This window comes from Saccopteryx bilineata, chromosome 6 (assembly GCF_036850765.1).
Source record: "Saccopteryx bilineata isolate mSacBil1 chromosome 6, mSacBil1_pri_phased_curated, whole genome shotgun sequence".
Lineage (NCBI taxonomy): Eukaryota > Metazoa > Chordata > Mammalia > Chiroptera > Emballonuridae > Saccopteryx > Saccopteryx bilineata.
Genome location: NC_089495.1, coordinates 102,629,048 through 102,651,486, shown reverse-complemented (window position 1 = coordinate 102,651,486; position 22,439 = coordinate 102,629,048). Strand labels below are relative to the sequence as shown.

General features: G+C 40.6%; 1 protein-coding gene across 6 annotated transcripts in view; it reads left to right on the top strand.

Moving 5' to 3' along the window:
* The window catches only part of ENOX1 (ecto-NOX disulfide-thiol exchanger 1), a 596,201-nt gene that overhangs the window by 360,324 nt on the left and 213,438 nt on the right, over positions 1–22,439 (top strand). For all 6 annotated transcript variants that reach the window (XM_066236813.1, XM_066236817.1, XM_066236816.1 and 3 more), the window contains 2 exons: positions 15,341–15,484; positions 16,343–16,480. In XM_066236813.1, the coding sequence (XP_066092910.1) occupies positions 15,341–15,484; positions 16,343–16,480 (282 nt within the window). The remainder of the gene's footprint in view (positions 1–15,340; positions 15,485–16,342; positions 16,481–22,439) is intronic.

Sequence of the window (22,439 nt, the reverse complement as noted above, 5' to 3'; positions counted from 1 at the left end):
CTCCTTGTTGCTTATACATATAGCAGAACTGTGATCACATGAAGGAAATACACTTTTCTGAATTTCATATATAAATTTATAACCATTGTATCACATTTAATATATTTTTGAAATCACCCTTTCTCTTCATATAAACTAATTTTTGCAGTTTAAGTTAGCAAGGCACTGCAAATTCAGGAACAATTTGAGCTAAATACAACTCTGATTGGAAGGATATATCACTGAAACCTCTGTTTTATTCTGCATCAGATCTTCAGTATTAATTCACATTTTTCTCTTTAATTTGCTGCCCTCCTAAAATGGTCCGCTCATCTCCTTGGTTCCCTGCTCATCTCCCAGATCCCAAGTGTGTTATCTAATGGCAGATAACATACCAAAAAGTCCCTGCCATTGTTGGCTCTTGTTCTGAATGTTTGTTTGCTGAATTACATGGGCATGATTCCTAGCTTTCCCCTCTGTTAGATCTACTGGGCCACAGGAGTTTACAGACCAAAACAGCAATGATACCATGAAGCCCTTGCCACACACAGGCTCCAACGTCTGGTTTGTTATTCTGCTGTAATTTGTACCAACAATGAATTAAACCAAAATGCTGATAGAAGAATAGCTAGATCAGAATATGTATGAGTGGTGATAGAGACTTGACTTGGGGTGGTGAGCACACAATACAGTGTACAGAATATGTATTGTAGAATTGTGCACCTGAAACCTGTATAATTTTGTTAACCAGTGTCACCCCAATAAATCAAATAAAAAAGAAAATACAGATCAAAATAGGTACTTCTCAGGGGGAATAGTTGGTGTGAAGATGTGCTTGTGGAATTATCATTGGTGGATGCCTGACCAGGCAGTTGTACAGTGGATAGATTGTCAGCCTGGGATGCTGAGGAGCCAGGTTAGAAACCCTGAGGTTGCCAGCTTGAGTACAAGCTCATCTAGCTTGAGCATGGATGGGGTCACCGGCTTGAGCGTGGGATCACCTACTTGAGCATGGGCTCATAGACATGACCCCTTGGTCGCTGGCTGGAGCCCAAAGGTCACTGGCTTGAAACCCAAGGTCACTGACTTGAGAAGGGGTTGAGAAGGGGTTACTTGCTCTGCTGGAGACCCCTGGTCAAGACACATATAAGAAAGCAATTAATGAAAAACTAAGATGCCACAACGAAGAATTGATGCTTCTCATATCTCTCTCTCTCTCTCTCTCTCTCTCTCTCTCTCTCTCTCTCTCGTGCGCGTGCACACACACACGCTAAAAAAAAAAAAAGAAAAGAAATTATCCTTGGTGGAGTTTTGCTGCTATTATGTAATCAAAAGAATTTGTATATAAGAACCTATCTAAAGGGATCTAGACTTTAATTATGAAAATATCTGACAGTGTTGCCAAGTTATGTTTCATTTCTTTCAGTTTCTCCAAAAAGCATTAGGCATTTAGCCCCTCAAATAACTTGTGAAGTAAGAATCAAAGGCAGAAAGTGGGAAAGCTCAGGAAACTGGCCTGCAAGGGACCTGTGACAGGAGCTTTCCTGTGATATGCAAATTTTGCGGCCACACTGCTGTGCACATTTTAATAGGAGAGGCAGAAAAGGGATGAGGGATGCCCCCAGATCACTTTCAGGGCTTAAGTCGATCTTTACCGGGGATGAAAATGATAAGTGTCAAAACGGTAATGAACCTGATGAGCACCAGTGAGACTTAGATTCCGCTGTACGTCACACAATAATGTAGCCCCTTGTGCTTCCAGCATCTCCTGTGCGTTGGTTGGTGGTCCCATGGAATACAAATGAGAAGCTGGGATTTCTGACCTCCGTGGCTCATGGCTCTACCACACTCCACAATACCTCCATTTCCTACTTTCCAAAGCTCTCGTTCATGGTGGCTGGTGGGAAGGAGCACTGAGCTTCAGGCCTGCCTTGTGCTAGCTGCCAATGTAACTAGGTAGCATGTGTTAGAGACACCGAGTTGGGGAGAAGAGAGCATGTGTTAGAAACACCGAGTTGGGGAGAAGAGAGAGGACTAGGATCGGAAGGGGTTCTGGCACAAAAGGGGAGGGAAAAGGAGTTGGTAACCCGACTTTCTCTCCCAGGCATCCCGTTTGTGTGGCCCTGGGGGCCTCTCTGTCTTGCCCTCTCACCTCTCACTGTTATACTTTGTTAGGGAGTAGACGCTTGGTGGTATATTGCTGAAGGAGCTGTCCGAAGAGGGAGAACAGAGCCAGGCGGTCCTTGATGGTGATGATGCTTATACCAATGTCTTAGTTCAAACCCCAGATTTACCCTCAACCTATGTACTTGGACAGAAGTAAGCCCAGTTTGGGCTAAGGTGTCTGTACAATTTTCTTATAAAATCTAACCCATTGAAATTCTCAGGCTACCTACAGATCAACCCCAGGTGGAAATCTTATGCATCTGTCCTCCCTCTCCTTTTCTCTAATGCACAATCAGTATTCTGACTTTAAGAAAAATGTGCTTCTCAGTAAAGGATGGAGCTTGAGATGTTTTCCAGCCGTGATTTCTGCTGATTTGCTTGGATTCTTTTCCTTGCCTACTTTTATAACTGATCTAGGGGGGTTAAGATGGCCAACTGGGGTTTGGGGTGGGGGTCCTGCAGAAACACAACAAAGCTTCCAGGTCCTGGTCACCGTGGGGTCTCAGATTGCATTCTGCCTTGCCCCCGCGGGCCGTCTCCTGGCGCAGTGCTGACGCTGGCATTTCCCTCCAAGCAGTTCTGGCTTTAGGTTTTCTCACTGCTCACAGCAGCTCCTTCTGGTTTCAGCTACTTGTCCTTCTTCCTTGGGGGCTGGGATTGAGAGGGAGTAATGTCAGAGAGTTCCTTCCTTCCTGCAAGCCTAGCAGTACATTAATAAGTAGTGATATTCAGGATCTAGTTGTTGTTTCCTTATACTGGGCAGGCTCCTGAGAGTATCTGGTATGCCACACTACAGCAAGCTCAAGTCTACCAATGCTTTTTAATTTGCAAACTCTTGAAAATGGGGTCTGTGTCTCTCTCACCATGAAATAGCTGATCTGAGCACAGTGATCTGCATTCAGTAAGCATTAACTACAGATCTGTTGAGTGAATGCATCCCCAGGGGAAGAAACTAATCCCTTCAGCCCTGACGCCTCTGTCTTTAGAGCCAGTCAAACCCAGAGACACTTCCTAGTCTGACTGTTGGAGAAAACCAGTTCCCCAAATCTCCCAGAGGTCCCAGCCAAGCCACACAGAACCCTGAGTTCTGCCATGCCTTAGCTTTGTGACCTTGGGTAAATGATCCAAAGTCTTAACATTTGGAATCTTACTTTTTTCTTCTTTTGTAGAAAGTTGCTAATAACACTTATAGGTTATTATACCATCTATAGTTATATTATAACATCTAATAGGTTGTAGATTTTCATAAGATCAAATACAGTAAGCCATTTTCCCAATGTGTGCCCCTGGGGGGGAAGGAGTGAGTGGATGATATTCTCTTCTAACTTTATGTCTTTATATTTTTAAACTCATTACAAGTATTAGTGTTAGTAATAATACCTTTTAAAATCAAAATGTCCTTATAAGAGTATTAGTTCCTATCAACATATGTTTATTCTCAGATTGAAAAGCACGGTGTCACTGCATTTTTCTGCAAATTTCGCTATTAGAAAAAAAGGGCAGTTGAACTGGCTGGTAGTTAGGAATGCGATAGCAAGAGTCTGGGGAAGTGTGTGAATGAAGAGGGTGTCTGCTACTAGAGTAAGAGTTGCTGTTTGGAACTCGCACTGTAGGAAGTCTGCAAATGATGCCGTATTTAGTTTTAGGTTGATTATCTGTCTCACTGTTATTTCTACCTGTTTTCAGCTTATTAATAAAACGATTTGTGTTGTACAGCTTTGTGTCAGGTTGATATGTTGGATAAGTACATGAACATGTGTCTACTTCACTGTGCAAGCAATAAAGTCGTTACCCTAATTGCCTCTCTGTTCAAGGCCTGGTGAATACCGGGAGTTGACAGCCGCCCCTCTTCTCACATGCCATCGCTCTGTGCACCACACTGTGTACCCACCGCTGGGGGATGGGGGTTTCTCAGTCATTATTTTCCAATAAACATTTTCTCATAATAAATGATAAAATTTAGAACTGCACAGGACCTGAAGAGTAGAAGATCTTTCTCACTGAGACTCGAAAGGAAGAGATGGAAATATGCTAGTGTGAATTCTTTTAAAGTATTTGTTTAGGTTGAGCTTAAGCCATCTAGCTGTGGAAATAATAAACCATGGCAGCAATAGCAATATACCTAATTCCCACAAAGCACATTTGGCATAACTTTTTAATAAATAATAAAACCATGAAAAACATGACAATGCCAAGGTAACATGAAATTACATCCAGCTCCATGGGCCAGATGTTCTTCCTCCCAATCTGTGCTCTTTAGGGTCAGTGTTGACTTGCTCCCCTCCCCTCCCCTGGTAATAGGTAAGTAATCTGTGAATAAATAGCGGGGGATGGCAGTTGATCTGAGTTTGGCAAACTTTCGGGGAAACACAGGTTTGTTTACCTCACATGTAGTAGGCAGGAAGGACACACAGGGCCTCGGAACAGCCAGTTCAAAGCTGAGAGGGCTCCAGGCAGCGGAGGGGCAGCTCTGCTTCCAGAGGCCTCACCCCACATCCTGTCAAACACAGGGAATGCACGCACGTCTGACATTTGGCTAATTTTGTTTAAAGGACATTTGAACAAGATTTTTATAATATTGCTTTTGAAATCATTTGTCTACAAGATACTCCTTGCATTTAAAAGCAGCTCTGATTTCTTCATAATTGTCCAGACTCAAATTCTTTACAGAGTGAGAAAACCCCACCTACAAATGATTTTCAACTCCCATGATGTCTACATGACTATTATATTTGATAATTAGAGATGTCTTTGTATAAAATTTATAAGGAATTCATTAAATGAGTGAGGTTTTTTTTAATAACTCCTGTTTTCGTTGCAAGTGGACACAACATTTTCAGCTCCCCAAAATTATTGTGGACCTCGTGCCTGACTGATGACACAACCATAGTTAGAAAAATAGGTTACTTTCACAGGGCAGACGTGTCCTTAGTCTGGAAAATGGGAATAGAGAAAGATTCTATGTGAGGAACTTGGTCCACTGATGCCATTCCCTTATAGGGAAGGATTTCTACATGACATTCTTAAGAGGCAAATATTGTCTCCTGGTTCTGGCCAGTTGGCTCAGTGGTAGACCATTGGCTGGATGTGTGGATGTCCTGGGTTTGATTCCTGGTCAGGGCACACAGGAGAAGCGATTATCTGCTCTCCAGCCCTCCCCTGCCCCCCCTTCTCTTCCTGAAGCCATGGCTCCATGGCTTGAGCAGGTTGGCCCCAGGCACTGAGGACAACTCCATGGCCTCCACCTTAGGCGCTAAAATAGCTCAGTTGCCGAGCAACAGAGCAAGGGCCCAGATGGGCAGAGCATCATCCTTAGGGAACTTGCCCTGTGGATTCCAGTTGGGGCACATGCAGGATTCTGTCTCCCTGCCTCCCCTCCTCTCACTTAATTAAAATATATATGTATATATAGAAAGTCTCCTACTGAGGTGGAGAATGAGTTAACATGGGAGAAGGTGGGGTACAGAGCAGCACATTTTTATCTTTTTGTGGAAATCTGTAACCAAAATAGAAGGGCACAGAGAAGGACTCAGAGCTGCAGCAGGGGCGCTGCCTGCAGCCTTCTGCCTGCTCCTAGGGCCGGAACTTTCCCATCAGCATTATCTCATCTGCGCCCGGACAGCAGGCGCCTCCGTGGAGGTTTTCTGTGCTATTAAAGCCTCACTGGCATCACGGCGTGTGGCGAGCCTTACTTCTGATGATAACCCCTGACCTCCAAAAGCAGCGAGAACACATTGACCTTCACCAGGAAAGAACCATAACCACCTTCCTATTAGCTTCTGAATCACAAATGTCCCTGGAGACTGGAACCACCTTGCTGCACCCTCCACCTCCTTTAAACCCCAGTCTCAGGAAGCTTTGGGCCCCGCAGGTCTTCCTCTTGTCTGAGAACCTCCACTTGAATCTTCTGAATTCTGCCAGTGGCAACAGAGGTGTGACCCATTTCCTCGGAATGTTTCCTGCCAGCCTAGAACTTTCCAATTGGGTGTTGTTACTGCGCATGTGCTTGCATCCGGCACTCATACTGCAGTACCTACCCTCTTTCTCGCCCACCTGAGCTTGCATGTGAGTTCCACGGAGTAGAAAGGACCGTCCCCCGAATCCCCGGGCTCCCATTCTCCTGCCCACAGGTTGCAGAGCATAGACAAGGGCTGTGGTGGTCATTTAGAGAGAGAGAGAAAGCAAGGTCTGAGGCCCAGGGCAACTCATTGGAGGTGAGTGTCCTGCTTACTCTGAATCCTGGGGCAGTCGTGACCACCGAGCTAATGCTTTATTCATCGTGTGGCAATGGCATCATTAAGAGCACTTTAGTTTAAAGAGTAACTAACATGTTCTTCGTGACCCTCCCAGCAGAAATGTTAAACAGCATGAGCAACTGGCTCCGACTGGATGTGGTCTGATCTGGGTTTTATTACAGGTAGATTTCCATAGATTAAAGAGCTCTAATCAGGGCTTTGTGGAAAATAGAGCATTCATTTACCAGAGTTTGCAGCCGTTTAAGGGTCAGTTATTTGTGCACTACAAATAAAGTGTTCCACTTTGTAGCTTAATATGTTTTCCATGGTCGAGTCAAGGTGTAAAAGGAGAACATAATAAAAAATAAAGAAAACAACCAAGCACAAAACGGTATAAATTAGAGAATTATATATTGTCTGCTTTCCCTTACATAAGAAAGTAGAGTTTATAGAAATTGCTTTCTTTGTGTAAGTGTAGCCAAAAAAAGACCAGTATATGACAAATGCCTTTCCACACTATGGATGCATAAAAAATTGGCTTTGATTTGTGGTGGTGCCCGTGGTTTATAGAGGTCACTTCTCTTGATGGCTGTGTCTTTGAATGCTGAAATCCACCTGAAGTTTATCTCGGAGGTGTTGCCCCCTTTTTCAAAAGGACTCCTTCTGCTGGTCTCTCTCTGCTGCACTTTCTCCGCAGCCCATGGCTTAACCGTTCCAAGTGAAGCTTTTATAGAGTCGCAGCATTCTGTTTACTTCATCTATTCTGTAGAGTGTTTTGAATGGGAATGTGAAGAGAACTGAGGGAGTACAAACAGAAAAACTTGACTGAGGGGAGGCAAGAACTCGGGCATATGTCCTTAATTCACTTGGCTGTGACTTACTTACTTGACAGCTGGACCTCAATATCCCTATTCAGAGGATAGACAAATCACTTTCCCAGGGCCACACATCACTGCAGTAGTAGAATCCAAGGGCAGAGCCCAAATCTCTTACTTTCAGGGTAAGGTCTTAGCTGAAGGAAGAATTTCTGAACTGTAAGGCTATTTTGAAACAGCTGCCTGTCAGACACACTTTGAGTATTTCTGTATCTTTGAGAAGTTGGAATTAATGAACTCATAGATTCAAACCTTGTTGTTCTTTGAACCTGGTTGTTTGTCTTCAATCCTCAGGGACTTAGATAAAGCTTTGCGTAAAGTAAGACTTTTCTGGCTGTAAAGAATCCAGGTTATGTGTACAGATTAAATTGCTTTCTTTAATAATTCACAGCAAAGTCAGCAATGATAACTTTTTCCTATAATAGGTATATTTTGGAAAGCAGAAAACAGCATATGACCACATATTGTATATGTGCTTGGTAGCCTATCCATTAATGAGAGGAGTCATTACAGGAAGTCAAACAGGAAGACTGTTTATTTCATAAACAGTCTTCAAGTGTAGTATAGTCCTCAGAAAATCTGAAAGAGTCTAAATGTGGAAGGTCCTATATTTTAAATCTTGTCTATACAAAGACTTCAAAATTACCTATTGCCATAGTACCATTCAATCTTATTTTCTATTCTTCTTTTAGTGGAAAGAGAAGTACTTTTTCTTTAATGTCTCAAGCTTTCTCTTTTATTATGTTCAAATTAGAAATATAAAGAATAATTTTTTAAAAGTACAGATTTCCTGAAAACAAAATAATATTTCCTCCGTCATTTCTTTACACTTGTATATATAACGCCAAATTGTATTTATCTTTGTATAAAAAGATAATTGCCTTTATCTAATTATCCTGGTTGTCTCTCTGGCACATTTGGTTATTTTGTTTAGTTGCATGGTTTAAGAGGGAGAGCTTCTGTTCTCTCTCATTCTTTCCCTCGATACTGAGTTTTCTTCAAAGACATGGGTAAAACCTTATCATTCATTCAGTAGCCATTTTCTGCCTAAGATGGAAGAACAGTGATTTGTAGTTTAAAATTGACTTCTAGACAAGGTGGAAAAACGGAGGATGTAATCACAGAACCTTAATGGCATTTTGTGTTTGAGAAATGGCCAGATCTGCTTTTAATCCACTGCAATGTGTGCCCTTTGAAACTTTTCCTTTCTTCAGATGATTTCGTTTCTTTAACACTGTACATATATGCCTTTGTTACACTAATGCACTGCTTAATGGGTCTGGAGATGCCATTATTTATAGATTTCAGCTCATTCAGAGAGCAGCTGCAAAAAATCTCACAAAAGGGAAACATCACTGTAACCTGCTTGTGACTCTCCATTGGCTGTCAGAGAGGTGTGGGGTCGTCGATCTTGGAGAATTACCTGTAAAACGCACCGCAAGTTTATCTGGAAAGATCTAACACTTTTTAAAAAATTCTCTCTATTTGACACTTTGAATTCATCTGTGTTCTGGTACTGAGAGCAGTTTCCCCTTCCGTGTCCTTTAGCTTTCAAACCTCCAGCCTTTGGGATTGGACCCTTTGTTCCGTTATTACTTCCTCTTTCCCTTTTATTTTCCTTTGTACTTCTCTTCCTTCCTTCTATGCTTGAATTCACTTGAAAAATATATATATGTATGCAAGGATAATAAATGTAATTTTAACATAATTGTAAATATGGTTTATAAATGTAGAGAAAGAGAAGGAGGACATTCCAAATACTGTGCTTGCTAGCAGCTGGGTATGCAAAGATGACTAGTTTCGTTACTCATTCTAAGCTAGCTGTTTATTAGAGACATAGACATAAACCACTAGTTAGAATATGAAGTTACAAATGCTGGTTTAGGGAAAGGCACACAATGCTATGAGAACACAGAGGAGGGACAACATTTCTTTTGTCTTCTTGCCTGAAAGGATGAACTAAAAACCACATAAAACAGGAAGGGCATCTCTCCTCAGGTGTATTGTGCGGTGATGTATGTCAATCATGACATTTTTTAAAAGAGTTCAGTGATTTTATGTATCTCTGAGTAACAGGTTAGGTATTAAAGAAGACCTTTTGATTGCATGGCTTTGATATAAAGTGCTATCTGGGTCAGCCCTGACTGAATTGATCTCTGCCTCGTTCCATCCTATGTTCATCCTCTTTCCTTAAGGTGACTTCTCTCTAGCACTGAGAAGGATCTTTTTGGCTTATTTGACCTAATATTCCTACTTTACAATTCTCTCATCGGAAATTTCCTATGACAGTGTAATTCCTCATAAAATCTAATACATTCTAAATCTCTTCTTCAAAACCTTAATTTTTTTTATTCTCCATTTATCAGGAGATTTTTTTTTATCATTAATAACCAATATCCAGTATACAGTCATGCACTGTTTAACAAAGGGTTTATGTGCTGAGAAATACACGATTAGGTGATTTTGTCATTGTCCCAATATCATAGAATGCACTGACACAAACCAAGATGTTATAGTGTACTACACACCCGGCTATAAAGTGTACCACTGTCACATATGCACTCCATCGTTGACCGAAACATTATTAATGAGATGCAGGACTGTCCTTAACAGACTTGAAACTTGATCATGCTTTATGATGTAGTACCTTAGGTCATCTGCATTGTCAGCTGCCTCTTCATTATCCTCTTCACGCTCTCTCTTCCGAAACACCCCCACCACCCCAAAACTGCTCGTATCAAAGAATTAAGGACCAATATAGATTTCATTGACTTGGGGATGGGGAGGCAGGGGAAAGGTTTACATAGTGTACTGTTCAGGGAACCACCTGAAAATCTGCCTTAGTCACTTATGTTCCCTGAAGTCCCCCTTTCATGGGTGGCCACCGAAAATCCCTTTTTTCTTTGTCATCATGTATCCGTCCTGCCCTCTTGCCCCTCCTTCTGCAGAGCAGTGCCATTCTGCCTTGAGACGTGCAGCTGTCACTCATCTCCTAGATCAGTAAAACAGAAGACCCAGCACTTAACAAGATCTGTTCTCCTTAGAAGCCTGCTTAGTAATCCTCTACAGTTATTATAGCATGTTCTTTGGAATCCTTTAGTGTTTGAAAAGATGATAGAATTTTATAAAGCTGATGAAAGCCATTAAGCTTCTCTAGTTCCTCGGTGAGAGCATTGGTATGAATTACTTAGTTTGCCAATACAGGAAGTAAAAATATCCCCATTATTAATCATAGACAGTTGCTTAAAAATAATGAAGTTAATACATAAGAAACATACATTTAATAATATTCTATATTGTTTTAAACTAGGGAACATTTTCATAAGCTTAAGAGAGTATCCTACTGATTACATGAAGAGCAAAGTAAGATATTTTCTTAGTGACAGAAGAAGAAAGTAAAACTTTGGAAATACTTTTTTTTTTTACTATACATATGTCATGATAATGCTAATAATTTTTATAAAGTAAGAAAACTTCAGATGTCATGAAATAAGTTTCTTTTGGAATCAACTCTTAACAAGGCATTAATAAATCTGATTTTTTCACTATAATTATTTTTCTACTGAAGTAGGCATGAACTAAGGACTCACATCAAACAAAATCATCCTTATAAAAAAAGAATTTTAATATGACTGTCTAATCACTATGCTGTACACCTGAAACTAATATAAAATAATATTGAACGTAAACTGGAATTGAAATTTTTTAATTAAAAATTTTTTTTCATACTTAAACTCAACTCCCTTTTAATAGGGATTTATGTTTTGTGGACAGTTACAGAGGTGTTTACTTATTCTGTGTGATATATGTGTGTTTTTGTCTGTCTCCTTGAAACATGTAAAAATTGAACAGAGTTAGAAAGAATTGTGTTGTAAAGAGTGGGAGAAGCATGTGTCATTTTCAGGCCAGTAAGTATTTTTAAAGGCTTGGTGAGTTTCAAAAACGATTTACCTTATTGATATAGCTCCATGAAATTCTGAGCATAAATATATCTCATTGAACAGTTATGAAACTGGGTAGGAGGTTTTGTACTTGAATATACCTTAACAAAGAACAGGTGAAATTTCCTTTGAACCGTGAACAAAGCTGCACTGTTACCTTTGGCATTTGTTCATCTGAATATTTGTGAAGATCTTACCTCACTAAAAGCATTCTCACAATTGGTCATGAATTCCTTGAAAGCTTTTATAGTTACATGAGCAGAAAAAAAAAACCTAGGTAGAAAATTTATACAGCTTTTAAATTACATTATATTATTTTATAAAGGAATTGTGGAAAATGAAGACATAGTCTTCTATAACTTGGGTGTGGCAGAGAAAACTAGGGCAACACTTTTAGAAATATCAAGTGTTACTCAGTGTTTTAGAACTAATTACATAATTATCCAGTGGAATACAAAGATTCCAGGGCACCTTGATGGGAACACTATACTTCCAAATAAAATAATAACAGCTATCACCTACCCTATCCCAAGTGCTTTATTAGTGATACTTTTTTAACTACCCCATCTCCATGTGTAAATAAATATCACTTGGAATGTTAATCTTTCCGTTACTCCAGATGGCAAATGCAGCAGCACTCAGAACATGACAGTTGATAGGACAGAAATGATTCAGAGTGCTTTTCCACATTGAAGGCCGTATGACGGACCGAACTGCCTTCCATTTACCTGCCTCTCCCTTTTGGAGCAGATGGACCCTCAACTCAGATCTCGTAGTTACAGTGCTACCTTATCCCCAATGTTCAACAAGATGTTGATACTGAGCCTCCCTGGGAATGAGCTTTCTTAGCGCTAAGACCATACTATCAGACCAAAAGATTGGTTATCAGTATATCCTTTGAATTGATGTATGACCAAAAGCATGGAAAGCATGGAGGTTCTATGGAAAGTAACCTCACAGGGCTATCTGATCGTTAATTCCTAACTAGGCAGGTCATGGTGGGGAATCATGTCCCAGACCTGTAACTTCTTTTGTGAAAGGTTTAAGCCAGTCCTGTTTGTTCCTGTGACTACAGAGTCACACACCTTTGAAATACTATAAGTGATATACCTCAGCGTGGGTATTAACCCTCAAGAGAGTATATAACCTTGTTAACCTATAATCCAAACCCTGCCTTGCTTTCTCTAACCTTCTTTAATTGCAGATACATAAAAGAAGGATTTATTCTCTGGAGCATTTGAAATCTTGCTCCTTGGCATATGTCGTCAGTTTGGCTCAGATAAGTTCTTATACAGATTCTCTAAAACATACTCATCCTTCTAGGGTTTAGAAATAAGAAAACTAAGACAGGGGAATTAGTCTGAATGCTAAATTTGTTACTATGCAATAATGAATTTAAAATATTACCTTTCTTCTAAGCTGAGGTGTCAACTCAATTTTAATTTTTTTAAGAAATTGCATGGCATCCTTTGAGACTATTAGAAATGCCTAAGCTGTGATAGAACTTTCTTAAAAGTCACCATCTGTGTACATGGTAGCCACATGAAGTTGTGTGTGTCATTCAAACTATTAGCTTGAAAGATTGAAGAGGTATAATAAATTGAAAGTAACAATGTTTCACTTGAGATAAATTCAGATTTATAAATCACATCTTACCAATGAAGCAATGCTTTTTTTGATGAAACAGTAGCAGTTTGTTAAGATGGGAATGAACAGTGTTAAAGATGGGCAGAAGCTATGGGCCTCTAGGACACTTGATACCCCTTTGTAAGCCCATAATTACCAGGGTAAACACTATCATTGAAATGGACATTTATGGAGCGTGGAAAACTGACACCATCCCTAAAACACTGCAGCAAAAAGGCCTGGTGAAACAAGGCTGGTCAGGCACAAGTCACAAAACCTACAAAGTAAAGGAATGTTCTCTGACAGGTGCTGTAGAACTGCAGACTCATTGGACAGAAAAAACTGTGATTATTGCCCACCTGCAGAGAACATGAGCTACAAGGAAGCCAGTCAACTAAACTTCGTTTAAGGAGATAAGTAAGACCAATGGTGAATTTGTGGTGACCTAAAAGAATCTACCACAGCGTCATTTGAGCAAAAGAATGAACACATTCTAGCCTTACTCTGCTTCGGTGTTCTGAAGTGGCTGGAGGTAGAAAGAAAAATAATTCCCCTGAGGTTTCATCACAGAACTATTGCTGGTGTGTGGACAGCAAAAGAGCAGATATCTTAGCTACATGTTGATGTCATTGAGTTTATATGGTGAGAGGCTCTCTTGTCTGATGCCATTCATTCTCTGAGAAGACTGAGGCACATATGTAAGCAAGTTCTGCATTCATTTGGGTAGTAGGTTTTAACTGCAAGGTACAAAGTACTTGGCTTGAGTACGGTTTGCTCCCAAAGTTGCAATTCCTCACTACTGCATGATGAAGATGTTCCATCTTTCTGACTATTGGGGAAAATGCTTCCACTCTTACAGGCCCCTCTAGTAGAGGCCTAGGGATTTGTACAGGGCATGCCAATGATTTGCTCGTTATCCACCTCTCCTCGAGATAGTGAAACCTGAGCTTTTATTTGAACTAAACTTACACTCAACTGGCAATAAATTGTTCTTTGACAGTACAATATTTAAATGGTTGCTGATTCTTGCACTTAAGAATCAAAAAAGCCTGACCAGGCAGTGGCACAGTGGATAGAGCTGTGACATGGCGGACACAGTGGATAGGACTGGGACATGGAGGACCCAGGTTCGAAAGCCGGAGGTCGCTGCCATGAGCGCAGGCTCATCCAGCTTGAGCACGGGCTTACCTGCTTGAGCGTAGGGTCGCTGGCTTGAGCTTGGGATCATAGATATGACCCATGGTCACTAGCTTGAGCCCAAAGATCACTGGATTGAAACCCAAGGTTTCTGTCTTGAGCAAGGGGTCACTTGCTCTGCTGTAGCCCCCTAGTCAAGGCACATATGAGAAAGCAATCAATGAACAACTAAGGAGCTGCAATGAAGAATGAATGCTTCTCATCTCTCTCTTCTTTCTTGTCTCTCTGTCCCTATCTGTTCCTTTCTCTCTCTGTCTCTTCACTCACACACACACACACAAAAGAATCAAAGAAATAAAAAAGAATACCATAAAAGGGCCAACTTCACACTGGATACACTGACAAACAGACCATAACATCGAATTCTAAAGTAGACATTGACAGAAACACGGCTTTAAATTTTCTTTTAATTTACACCTAAATAAAAATAATTATTTAAATTCAGTTGTCAAATCAAATCTACTTAAAAGTGAAACTCCTCACATCCCTCGTCTAAGCGGAGTGTTCCATCATCCCTTTTTGAACTGGTGAAAGTGCACTTAAAATACACGTGTCTGAATGTTATGGTTTTGCATTTTTAAGGATAGGGAGAGGCGTAGGATTTTATAAATAGTGTGATATAGAAGGGCCTTTGCAACTTTATTTAATGTGTTATTGTTATTTGTTTTAGTTAGAAATATGTTTTGAAAAATCATATGCTGTACAATTCTAGGGACAGTTGTAGCCAATTAAATTTCTCTTTCCATAGAACTAAAAACAAATGCTTTTCCTTTTCTGCCCCACACCCTCTAGATCTCTTTTATGGGTAGCACACCATTCTTCCTTTTGCCTTTCCTGACTATTGTAATTTGGGTACGTGCCTTTACCAGTCTCAGGGTGAATAGATGTTTCCTTTTTTTATTTCTCCTCCATACTTTTTTTCCCTACCTGAATATATTTCACAGGTGACCATCTCCCAAAATAACATCATCAACTAATTTTTTAACTTAACAAAATCATACTTAGCCCGAATCTGCCCTCTCTATTGATGTGTAGTGTGTGGAAGAGGCTGTGCAGGGACTGATAAGCCCCGTTTGTGACATCTCTTCAGGGGGAGGCAAGGCGCTTGCTGCTCTTACAAACAGGCTGTTTATTCCGGCAGCCCTGGCCGCAGGTTGAAAGTTGACCCACCCATCTCAGAGGGCTCTGAAACCAAGCCAGAGACAGCTCTACTTCCTTGTCTGTGATTGGATGTTGCCTTTTGCTGTTTGTTTTCGAATGGACACAGTTTTCCTTTTGAAGGCTCCTGTGGTTTTCAGCTCACTCCTTTCCCCTTTTGCAGAATCTGATGATCTCCGTGGGGACCCTGCACTCAGCGTTCAAAGTGCTCCTGCCCCCCAGGATGCTCGTAATTCAGTAATTGATGCCAGTGGCCCTGACAGCATCACCCAGTGTTCCCAGCAGTGTCCTCAGATGATGGCTGCAGGTAAATGTCCCTGGCCAGCCCAGGACACAAGGTGTCTTGAGTTCTTAGTGAAGAAGCTTGCCCAGCCGTGAAAATATACATTGAACCCAGAGCCTGGGATTCTTAAAGAAATCAGGCTGTGGAACAAGTGAACATCAAAGAACATTAAGTCCAATTTGACATATTTTGCTGTATGTTGTATATGGTTTTTGTTTTTTTGTGTGGTTTTTTTTTAGCTCTGTGCTATTGTTTTTCATCTCATTTATTTATTTTGTTTTGATGAAAGTGTGTTTATAAGAAATGTTTTGGAAAAGTCTCTTTGAGCAAGCACCTGCATTTCCTCAATGCAGTGCTATAAAGATTTTGTAAAGGAGGAAATGTGTTTCAAGGTATCACTTAATAGATTCAGTCAGGACGGGTTTCCTGACTTGACAACTATTCTGGAGATTCTGTTAGTTAAAAGGTGTGCCTACTCCAGCATTGTTCTGGGGAACAGATGAGTTTATTTGTTCTGCATCTACCCAGACACTTGTCTTGTTTTACCGAGAGTACTCCTGCTTTGCCTCTCAACCTTGGAACTTAACTAATGTTTCACTAGGAGAAGGAAGCAATTCTTCAATTTATTTTCCCAGAGGTACTTTCTTAATGACATTCTGTGTGTAATATAAACTACATGTCATTAAGTTTCTTCCCAGAATGTATTCGGAAACTCTTTATATTTACGTCTGTGGAACGCATTGCTGTAGATTATGTGTTTTTATTTTGTGTGTATGTGGTTTGGGAATATGCTAAATGAAGTCTACATCTCTATAAATGCGATTTCCTTTCAAACAAACACTGTTGGCTATTGACTGAGTCGTTGTTTGTTTTTCCCTGCAGCCGCCGACGGTTTGGGGAGTATAGCGATAGACACAACCCAGCTCAACATGTCCGTGACAGATCCCACAGCCTGGGCCACCGCCATGAATAACTTGGGCATGGTTCCCGTGGGGTTGCCTGGACAGCAGCTTGTGTCCGGTAAGCTTTCTCCTGGGTTTGAAGCACCAGTACCAAAGGGTGTAGGTGACAGGTGACAGGTGCCCAGTAATCCCTCCCGGCCTGAGTGTTGAGCATGGTCTGTGATTTATGATCAGTGCATGTTTGGCAGGTTGCGCTCGAGATTCTTTTCCTTATCACCTTGCTCTGCTGCCTCATAGCTGTGTTCAGAAAAAGGCCATGTGCAGTGTCTACTATCATCGGGAGCACTGCAACGGCACTTTCATCTTTTAAATTGGTAAATAGGGGGCCAACCTTTGCTTTCCAGCTTGCAAAAACACTTTCACATGCCTTATGCTATTTTATTCCACAGTCTTTTCTTTGACATAGATGGATACTTACTGTTGTTGCTCTTGTTAATGTTCTCATTTTAAAAACAGGGAAACAGAAGATCAGAGTTCAGTTTACTTTTCCAGCACTGAAGTGACCAAGCTGCAAAGCCAGCTCAACTGCCACTAAATTCCACCTTTCTTCCCACCACACCTTGGAATCAAAGACAACGCATTCAATACAGAGAATGTTTAGAAGTGTCACAAAGTAGAAGGTCATCATTTAATCTAATACACAATTATTGAGATTTTTCCATGTGTCCTTTGACAAGAACTTTGGGAAATAAAATATATACATATATAAATGTCTTTGAGGAGCATGGCTTCCTAAATTGAAAAACACAGCAACAGAAAAACAGCATAAAAATAATGTGTAGAATCAGTTGTTCAGTAGTAGTTCTGACTAGTAATGTAATCATTTCCAGAAAGATCAACTACTGAGGCTCTGAGGAAGATTCTATCAGGAAGATGGGACTGAGTTGTCTGAAAAGATACATAGGATTTGTGGTATTCACTCATTCATTCTTTCATTCAACATGTATTTATTGAGACACTGTTCCAGTGCAGAGACTCCAGCAGTAAACAAAATAGGCATGGTCCATGCCCTTCCAGATGTCCAATGGAGAGGGAACAATTATGATACTAAGTTCCATACCCACAGGTCTGTGTGCTTTGTGCTGAGTTGACCAGGCATTTCCATCCATCCATCCTTTCCTTCCTTCCTTCCTTCCTTCCTTCCTTCCTTCCTTCCTTCCTTCCTTCCTCCCTCCCTCCCTCCCTCCCTCCCTCCCTCCTTCCCTCTTTCCTTCCCTCCTTTCTTTCTTTTCCTTCTCTTTTTTTCTTTCTTTCTTTCTTCTCAGTAGTGACTATAGTAAGTTTTATATAATTTATGTGCATGTGTGTACATATATGCATACACATATGTATACACACACATGTACATACATATATATGTATAAATATGTATACAGTCCTTTTTAAATATAACAAGAAGAATAAGAGAGAGGTTGGGAGACGGGAAAGTGAGAGTCAGAAAAAGGAAAGTCAAAGATTGAGTTATAAAACATTATACTTTAGATATTTACAAAATTCTTCAAAATGTTATAAAATGCAAACAATTGAAGATTTAGTTTGCTACAAGATGTATGTGAATGCACATGAGTGACATTTTCTGTGATTGAACATGCCCTTTTCCCTAATGCTAATCTAGACAGACACTTGCTTCTAATAACTTGAGTGTAAAGATTTGTATTTTTCTACCCACATTGTTCCCCATTTTCTACCCACATAATTGAAATATTCATACAGCAGATATTATTCTGCTTTTGTCTCTACCTCCCACGTCTCTCATGAAATGTGGTGTGACTTACAAAGTAAGCCACACCTCAATAATTCATTTTTTTTTTATTTTGAGTCTTCTGACATTTTAACCATGACCAATTTATGATTTTCTCAGCAACTTACCATGTAAAGAATTACAGCCCTGTGTGTTGTGGAAGATTTACTATATCTGCCCTGAATTACATTCTCTTTCTCCTGTATTAGCCAAACTGCTTCAGCTGTTTTTGAGCCTTCAGGATCTTCCTAGGGGTCTTCTTTATGTCCAATTGAACTACGCTTTGCTCTGTTCTCAGGGCTGCCAGCAGCAGGTGTGCGCCATCTCAGGGGTGGGTTCTGTTTTATATGACCAATGTTCATGTATTTTCTTACAGTCTTGTTTCTGTGCAAATAATTTAACCATACTAAATACAAGATTTTCTATATGCATTTTAATATCTATTTAAATTATTTTTCCATTTTATAGGTTTATGTTTAAAATTTATAAAACTCCATTGAATAAATCTTTTCTAGTTTATTTAATTACTCTAGTTTTACATTTAGGCTATTGTCATTTTTTTTCCCTTTTTCCCTCTTTCTTTGGAGAACTCAGTCTCTTTGAGCATATAAAAGCATTTCACCTTTTCCATAAAAATAATGATTGTGTCTCTTTCATGGGACTGTTGTGAGATTTAAATATGATAATACTTAATTTACAGAATATACAGCTCTTTTGTTTCTTTCCAGCATGATCAGAGAGCCACAGGATGTGTGTCTCGATCAGGTCCCAGGCTGGCCACCTCTGGAGTTCCTCAATGTGGCTGCAGAGTGTTAGAGGCAGTCTTTAATGTCTCACAAGGGATTTAAAGATTATTTAGTGTAACCTTGCTTCCAAGAAATCTCCTCTAAAACATCTCTGACAGGATTATGGCGAGGCTGGATTTTATGAGTACTTGGCTTTCTCCCAAAGTTTCTGATCCTTCTAAATCAGTGGTCCCCAAGCCCCGGGCCACGGACCGGTACCAGTCCGTGGGCCATTTGGTACCGGTCTGAAGAGAAAGAATAAATAACTTATATTATTTCTATTTTATTTATATTTAAGTTTGAATGATGTTTTATTTTTAAAAAATGACCAGATTCCCTCTGTTACATCCGTCTAAAACTCACTCTTGACTCTTATCTCATTCAGGTGATATATTTATCCATTCCACCCTAAAGGCCGATCCGTGAAAATATTTTCTGACATTAAACCAGTCCATGGCCCAAAAAAGGTTGGGGACCACTGTTTTAAATGACCAGCCACTCTTCCCATATTAGATAAAATTAAACTGATACTAGATCCCATTGCTTAATACTTTTTCTGTTTATTAAAATTATTAGCAAAGCAAGGTATGCATTTTTTTTTCCTATTCTCTGATTTTATCAAAGGGGTTTTGCAGGGAATCAGGTCACCTACTACATGCCTTTCTGAGGTATAATTGGCGCTCCCACAATTACGCCTCTTCCATTTTCCTCCACTTCACAATCTAGATGTTCCCACCACAGTCCCATCCCCACGTCACAATCCAGATGTTCCCACCACAGTCCCATCCCCACGTCACAATCCAGATGTTCCCACCACAGTCCCATCCCCACGTCACAATCCAGATGTTCCCACCACAGTCCCATCCCCACGTCACAATCCAGATGTTCCCACCACAGTCCCATCCCCACGTCACAATCCAGATGTTCCCACCACAGTCCCATCCCCACGTCACAATCCAGATGTTCCCACCACAGTCCCATCCCCACGTCACAATCCAGATGTTCCCACCACAGTCCCATCCCCACGTCACAATCCAGATGTTCCCACCACAGTCCCATCCCCACGTCACAATCCAGATGTTCCCACCACAGTCCCATTCCCACTTTCAGGAACTTCCCTTTTACCTTCTTCAGTATGAAGTGCTACTTGAGATCATTACATTGAATTTGTTTGTTCTATCCAAAATATATCATTATATTGTTACATTCTAGCCCTAAATCCCTTACTCAAAAGTTTTGGTTTATCTAGGAGATAACATTTACCTTCTATGTTACTGTTTTACCTTTATTTTATTCCACATACTTTTAGATTTATAGAATTTTAAATATTTGTTCTTATTATCATTACGGGGTGCATTGGCATAATCAACTGATGGCTGTTGGCATCAATTCAACACTACCAGGAATCCCCAGCTTGGGGTGCAGTGAAGAAGGAACCTGTAGTCAGTGCAAAGCAGCTCTGTTTTGATACAGCACAGCTGCGAAAACAGCAAGGCTCTGTGGAGGCCCTCAGCCAGGCCCCTCTCAGGCTACTCAGCTCTGCTCTGCTCCTTGCTGTCCTGCTCTTCCCAGTTTTCTAGGATCTACAGTGTCACTTTCCAGGAACCCCCACCTCTGATGCCATAGCTGAACTCCAGAATATTAAATCCTGAACTTTGATGCCATCTGCTCTGCTCTGCTTTGGTGAGACATCTTTGGTGTTTCATCTACGGTGTTTCAGCTTCAGCCAAGGAAACGCAGTCTTTAGTCTTGGGTAGAAAGGGAAAGTGCACTCCCAGAGCCACAGGGAAGCTGATTTATACAGACAGAACTACCTGACCCTGGTCCCTGATTGGTTCATCCTCATGCAAATAAGGACTCCAAATCCTCATAGTTTGTACAAACTATGATTGGTCAGAATGGAGCTGCTCTGATTGGTCAGTGAAGAGGCTGATAGAAATAAGTGTGCCGTTCTGATTGGATTGGGGAAGCCTCAGTCCTACTGGTTGAAATAGGATTCCAGAAACTCCTAAGGGCTGACTCAGATGGCAGAAACACAGTACAGGCAGGCAGTTCAGTGCAAAGGAGGGTAGTTCAGGGCAGGCTTCCCCCTGAAGTGCAGTTTGCATGAGAGGACCCTGTGTAGAAATGGCTGCTAGGCTCTGTTATTAAAACTTGAGTACAATTAACCACTGGGAGCACTTCTTAGTAGGTATCTTCTTTCTCAAGGTCCAGAGTATAGATCCAGGTTTTCTAAACTGGTCTAATGGAACATCAGTGTCCCAGAATTGTCAGGTAGAGCAGATGTCATATATTTTCATGGCATAACTACTGTGGTAACCTGTATTTAACTTAAGTAATTTGCTTTCTCTGTGAGTTTCCTCAGAGTCTTTACTATGCTAATGTGCAAGGTATAGTTTCAAAGAGTCATGTCTGGTATGTAGGATTGCCAAACTTAATTGAGTCTTTAAAAAAGAAACATCTATTTACATCTCATGAGATGCTAGAATGTAGCCATCTAAACCAAATTTTCCCACCAGCCCTGCCGATCCCTTTCCACTACTACATCTCTCTCTGTCATGTATGCTATCTACCCTGTGATCTAGTTTATAATTTGTTTGTTTGTGTTTTCGCTGAACAGCTTCACTCCATAATCTCAAGTTTCAAAATGAGCCTCTTGTGGTCAGGTGTTGCCTGAAGCCTTCCCAGTTTTCATTGTCTACATTGTCACCTTCCAGGAGCCCCCACCTCTGGTGTCATAGCTGAAATCCAGAATATTAAATCCTGAGCTTTGATACCATCTGTGTGATCAGCTGCTTCCTTCCCATGTGCCCTGGCTTCTTTTCCAAAGTTATAATCATCAACTGAAAGACTTGAAAGGCAACAGCCGTGTCCCCGGGTTTTAAGTTTCTGGTCCAGGCCTGCATGGAAACTTGTAATACTTTCTGGATATATACCCTGGCCATGAGATTATGCCTTCCTTGTGTCTAAACTTTTTGAATTTTTTTCCTAATGTCAGCAATCCCCCCCCTTAGTTTTTTTAGACTTTAAGTTGACATATATCTTTTACTCAGAAGTTTCTTAGCATGCCATTTGTTTAAATACATGTTCTGATAGCAATGAGATTCATGGACATAGATAAAAATGAAGTGGTTACCATGGGGATGGGGGTGGGATAGGGAGTAAAGAGGGACAGATACACAGTGACAGAAAATGATTTGACTTTGGGTGATGGGCACACAACCCAATCAATAGTTCAAATGCTATAGAAATGTTTACCTGAAACCTATGTACTCTTATTGATCACTGTCACTTCATTAAATTTAATTTTATAAATAAAAAAATACATGTTTTAAGAAAGCATCATACCTCCCTTTTAGCTATGAAAGGGCTTTATACAAGGTGGTGCCTATCATGGACTAACATGGAGCCCATGAAAGAATGTCTTGACTCTTACAAGTCTATGCGAACACTCTGAATTGTTCCTTGACTCATTCATACCTTGCTGCTTC